Source organism: Coturnix japonica, chromosome Z (assembly GCF_054131305.1).
Source record: "Coturnix japonica strain WE chromosome Z, WE-NBRP24, whole genome shotgun sequence".
Classification (NCBI taxonomy): Eukaryota; Metazoa; Chordata; class Aves; order Galliformes; family Phasianidae; genus Coturnix; species Coturnix japonica.
Genome location: NC_140702.1, coordinates 15,568,938 through 15,574,937, shown reverse-complemented (window position 1 = coordinate 15,574,937; position 6,000 = coordinate 15,568,938). Strand labels below are relative to the sequence as shown.

At 42.3% G+C, this 6,000-nt stretch overlaps 1 protein-coding gene across 1 annotated transcript in view; it reads left to right on the top strand.

Annotated features, from left to right (window-relative positions):
- The first annotated feature begins 2,887 nt into the window (after window positions 1-2,887).
- RHOBTB3 (Rho related BTB domain containing 3) overlaps window positions 2,888-6,000 on the top strand; it is a 28,015-nt gene continuing 24,902 nt past the window's right edge. Inside the window, exons 1-3 of the mRNA XM_085530023.1 lie at window positions 2,888-2,950; window positions 3,045-3,259; window positions 3,357-3,573. Coding sequence (XP_085386149.1) covers window positions 2,888-2,950; window positions 3,045-3,259; window positions 3,357-3,573 — 495 coding nt within the window. The remainder of the gene's footprint in view (window positions 2,951-3,044; window positions 3,260-3,356; window positions 3,574-6,000) is intronic.

Below are 6,000 nucleotides of genomic sequence, written 5' to 3'. Positions count from 1 at the left end.
CAAGTCCGTCATGGCCCCTCTTGATGTCATTCCTTCCTGTTTGTTGCCATCAGCAAACTTGCAGAGAGCACATTCAATGCCACTGATATATTGAAAAGCACCAGTCCAAAGACAGTGGGGGACAACACTCATCTCTCTAGTACTTCCACCAGTAGTCCTTAACACTAACTTTTCATTCCCTGCTTTCTTACACATGGTCTGCTTTTGTTGGCTTTAATTTGGTAGATGATTGCAACAACAGAGAAACTCCTTTTCTCAGTTTATGCTCTGTTTATGCATGAGGTCTGGGCTGTCTGATCTTGTAACAGCAATCCCTGCAGTCTGAATAGACACCAGTGCAAAACAAGGCTGTCAAAGTTTTCAATTTGCAACATTAGGAGAATGCACTTCTATTCACAAAATAATGATAACAACAATAATAAAATAATAATAATAAATAAAATCTATTTTTATCTGCAGATACTTTCTATATTCTTAAAAACAATAATATATATTTTTTAAAGATAAATAAATAATGTAAATTTACTTCTCTGAGAACAACATAGTTTGTCACATAATAAAACATATTAACAATTGAGCAGAAGCTCTATGTACTGTGCAGAATGAGATAATGGCTATGATCTTCAACAAGGCTGAATCCAGATGCATCAAATAATTTCACTGCCATAAACATATGGAATAGTCTGTCATACCTGAATCTATGCAAGTAAGACTGTGGCTTACACAAGGAAGAGGTCTTCATCCTTGGATTGGCTGCAACTATCTATCTCCGTGCAGTGGAAAATATCATTTCAGTTCTGTCAGAAAAGATTGCACATTTTATTTCTTTTTTTCTTTTCTGATATATTCATGGGGAAGCTTTAATAGAAATAATCTGAAACAAAGTGAAAATGTTCTAATGTAAAATTCAAAATATCAAATATGCTATTGTTTTCTGAATCTGGATCTGGTCAAATACACTCTCTTGTCTGCAGTTCTGTCACTGAATGTCATCAACTACAGCAAATGCCTGCTGGCTGAAGTGTTTGCTGATCATAGGACATTCAGCATCCAGATTGCCAAATAGGGAACAGTCAAGCAATTCTTTATAATCCTTTCAGTTAAACAATCTTCTATTTCTTTCACTTGCAGTGCCCACATAGCTTGCAGCATGCATTTGAGGTGCAGAGGCCAAGAAAATTCTCTAAGTGCTTGCTACCATGCAAAAGTTAACTCTTCTTTTTTCTCCTTTTCTTTATTCTTTCATTTTTCTTCTCTTTTCACCCACTTCTAATGCTTATTTTTCAGGTGGTGTTTTAATTTTTTCAGACTGTAGAACTGTTTCTGAAAGAGCAAAGTATGTCAGCCTTTGAGTATCGTCCATCAGTCCAGATGAACCCCACATTCATTGTGTGCAGAACTGGCAGTGCTGGTGAGCCTCTATGTGATTCAAGGAATGAGTGAGAAGACAATGTTTTTCTTCCAGCCTTGTTGAGAACTCAGGTCCCCCTGGAACTAGATGCAGAGCAACTAAATTATGTTGGCTGGAATCTGGATTAATTTAGTTGCTTCTCATGAGTCTGCCTTATTTACCTTTCCAGTTTTCTTACTGCTGTTAAAATTGTATATATATGTGTACATGTCTGTGTGTGTCTCCACACATAGAGATATACATGTGCATATTTAGCTTACAGTAGGTTATGTTCCTAAGGCTTTCTATCAAATGTATCCTCATTTTCAAAATCTAGTCCACTAGAAGATCAAAATGTTGGTAAATATTCAGTTGTTTCTCTTGTTTATTCATTTGTTCTTCAGAAGGTCCTGAAGAATTTATGATAAAAGCACAAAAATGACAGCCTGTTTTCAGTGTGTCAGATACCAGTGCTTGGTTCAGCCCATCAATACAAACAAAACAAGCTGGCAGTGGTCAATTGCCACCTCCCACTTCTGGCAGCAGTGGAATAGTACTTTCTCAGAATGAGCACTGTTGCAAACTAAAGCTCTCTTAATTATTCTGCTCATAATCCTAATGAGACCTGTTCTGAATGAGTTCTTGGCTGTGGGATTAACTGCAGCATGTGTTCACCTAACGGAAGGAGTTCATTTATCTTGTAAAGTGTTTTGTTTTCATTTCTTACAGTAATGTGTGCAGCAGTACTGGGTAGAAAACACGTGATTTCAGGCTGAATTTGGTTTCAGACGTGATTATATTAGCATTATTTTTAGGAGGACTGCTCCAAAAATAATGCCTCCTATTTTATGATGTTGGTCCATGACATCAGAGGTGGTTGTTGGTGGTACAACAGCAGAGGTTGAATTTCTGCGCCAGTACTCCATTACATGTTGTTGCTGTGTGACAGATGGCAGCAGAGGGGCAGTCTGACAGAGTGGTGTCTGACATAGAAGTGTAAGGTGTGTCACTGAACTTCTCCATGAAGAAACAATGTGAAAGACAAGCCACATTCAGGATAGCCAAATACGTCTGTCACACTGCAAAATGAAGGGTGTCTGAATCAGCTCATCCACGTGAATTGCCTAATGGTGGTGACTATGTTGAAAAATAGTTTTGTAGCAAAGAACTTTATCAAGTTGTGCTGTTGTGCTGTTTGTCTTGTAGTTTCCATGGAAATAAATAGGAAGCATTACTTTTGTGAGGTGTCCTTAGAAATCACCCTTTTTGTAAAGAGTGCTTTAAACAGCACGGTAACACTGGAAAATCTGCACGGGCACTCAATAAACCACCAGCCTAACATTAATTAACTGCGACCAGCCCTCAGCACCGCACACCCATTGGCCCAACGAGGGAGGTGAGGGTCGGAGGGTGCCCCTTCTGCAGCTCCACCTGCCCGCACAACGTCAGCTCTCTCCCTCCACTGCGTCTGCCCCGCTCCTGCTGGCTGACGTCAGGATGCATGGCCGTGACCGAGCGGCCGCCGTTCGGTGTACGTGCGGTGTTCGGCTCCAGCCGCGGGTCTGTGCAGCAGGAGCTGCAACCGCTGCAACTGCTGTGCCCACCGTACCCCGCTGCATCCCGGCGGTTGGAGCGGCAGCAAGGAGCCGGGTAGCCACACGCAGCGGGGACATGCAGCGAGATACCCGGACGTCGCATCCGTAATCTCGGGCATGGAGCAGCGGGCGGCCGAGAGGGCTGGGGGCTGGTAGTGCCGGCAGCCGTGCTGCTCTTCTCCGCTTCGCCCTGCTATCGGATCCGAGATCATGTACGTGCTCTGCTGCTGGTTACCGGGGGTGCTAACGCCGAGCTAAGGAAGAGGATTTGGAAGTACTGAGGTGTCGGTTTTGATGTAAATGCCTTTTCTTTTTCATTTAATTCCCTCTTCCTCACCCCTGCCCTTGATCTTTCATTGTTGTTGTTCTAGGACAGTAAATATCGTAGCTTTTGGGAATGAGAGAGATGTGCTTTCCGAAGACAGCCAGCAGTCGAGTCTGATGTGGAGTTATCTCAGGAGAAGCGCTCTCATTTCCGAGATCGACAGCAGCCCGTCCGCCGAGCACGCCAGGAGCCCCGTCACCACCGAGTACCAAGCCTGCATCTTCGGCAATGTCAGGCTGGTGGTGCATGACTGCCCGCTGTGGGTAAGAGATCCGTCGGGATCCTTGCAGCTGCACCCAGCGGGGCAGGCTGCTTCGATCTAATAGAGAAGCCTTCCGTTTCCAATTACCCCGCGATTTTTATCACGCTTTCATCTAAAATGTAACCAAAGGGTGTTTTAGTCTCTGGGAAGCGTGGCACAAAGTTTCTCATGGACAAAGTGGGAGGTGCTTTTTTCTAGCAGTCTGTTTGCCGAAAGCTTCATTGGAAATAATCCACAGATAAACAAGAACACTATTGATGACACTGCATCACAAAAACTCTCTCAAAATATTTATCTACAACAGTAAAATAAAACATATGTTATTTTCCTGTAAAATTGGAAAGGTGTACCATTTTCCTGATTTGAAAAATGACATATTCAATAATTTGTCCTCTGGCAAAATGCACTGCATCAAGTCATTTTAATTCTATTATAATGAATAATCACATCTTAACATTATTTCTCACATTGAAAGGTAAATAAAAAGGGCTCTAGCACAGTACCGTGTTACTGGGACCCTTGTTAGTAAGAGACATAACTACAAATATGAACAGACCAATGATTATGCAAGACATGACACTGGCAATCTCTAATAAAGCTTTTAATGACTAGTTTGTTGCCTTTAGAAACAAATACTAATAGCTTTAATGAATTAAAACATTGAGATTGTAATCAGACATGGAATTATTCAGCCCTGGAGGGAAATTTGTTTTGGAATCTACAGGAATCCCAGAAGTTGCAGAAATTCATGATTAAGAGGTTGTAATCTGAAAATTGAATTATTTGATTATAAACCTGCTGTATGATCCTTTTTTTTTTTTTTTTTTTTTTTTTTTTAATCACTTATAGAGACCAAATGGAATTGAGGACACTGTTTTTGTTCTTTGAAGCTGCATGTCACCTGTGTGTCATGTATTGTCTGTTTGGTTCACTGGAGCACAGCAATGTATGAATGCTGAATATTATTCATGCTGTGGGACTTCATAGAAGATGTCAAGGGGGATTAGTGAGGGAGACTGGAAGGGGACAGTGATAGCTGCAGAAAGGTAGAGTAGGAAATACATGTAGGCCTAGTTTGAGGATGCAGTTTTGTGTTGCTTTATGTGCATTTGATCTTCCAGAGAACAAGATTCTTCATTTCTGTAAACATTATCACTTCAGGCCTAGAAAATCTGTCCATGTCTATGTCCATTGTCTACGGCATCATGGTTTTGAGGACTGGCCTCTTGTTTTCCCCTTTCTCAACTAAAGGAGCCAGAGGAGGGGAGCGGGGAGGAACAATAGGCATTCTTTGCTCAGCCAAAGACAGCTCAGAAATCTGGACTGCGCTCCTTGGGAGGTTTCTGGTTTTGAGTGAAGCTGTTTCCTTGTTAAGGTTCAGCAGAACAGCATTGTTGTTCATAGTCTGGATTCTTGAGGTTTGTTAACATTGTTGTAGTAGTCCTTGCAGGACTGTTCTTTTCCTAGCCTGAGACATTCAGCATTACAGCTGAGAACAATGACTGATGGTCCCACAAGAATGGGTGTTACTAATATTTCATATTCTTTGTGGAGAAGGATTCTTATTTCTTATGTGTTACTGATGCTTAAAGGCAGTGGGATGCTGGTCTTTGCTTTGTTTCCATCTCTGTCATTTGGAATTAACTTCCATTTTACCTGAGTTTGTATTACATCCACATGGCTAAGGCAAGCTAGCACTAGACATAAACTCAGCAAACAAATACACTGATTTGCAATGAGTCTGCAAATTTAAGGGTGGCAAGCTGCCTTTGCCCTCTGCACTCCTCAGTTCAACTCACTGCCTGAAAAAGCATCATGGGTACAATTTACAAAGTTTTCTTATAGGTTATTTCGTGAGACAGATAGCAGTACAATCATGGAGTCATAGAATGGGTTGGGTTAGAATGGATCTTAATGCCTACCCAGCCCAAGCCCCAGCCATAGGCAGGACAGCCACCTACCAGGTGAGGGTCCCATCCAACCTGGCCTTGAGTACCTCCAGGGATGGGGCACCCATAGCTTCTCTGGGCAATGACTTACCACTCTCTCAGTCAAGAATTTCTTCCTAATATCTAACTTCAATCTCCCCTCTTTTAGTTTAAAATAATTCCCCCTTGTCATATCAGATTGTGTAAAGAAAGAGTCTATTTCCTGTCTGTAAGTTCCCCTCAAATACTGGAAGGCTACAATGAAGTCTCCCTGGAGCCTTCTCATCTCCAGGCTGAACAAGCCCAGCTCCCTCAGCTTTTCTTCACAGGAGTGGTTGTCCAGTCCTCCGTGGCCTCCTCTGGACCCTTTCCAGCAGCTCTGTGCCTTTCTTGTGCTGGGGGCCCCGTTGTAGAGGGCCACTAAATTAGTCAGGCATGATTTGCCCTTAGAAAAGCCATGCTGGCTGTCAGTAAACAGCTCTCTGTTCTCTGTATCCCTT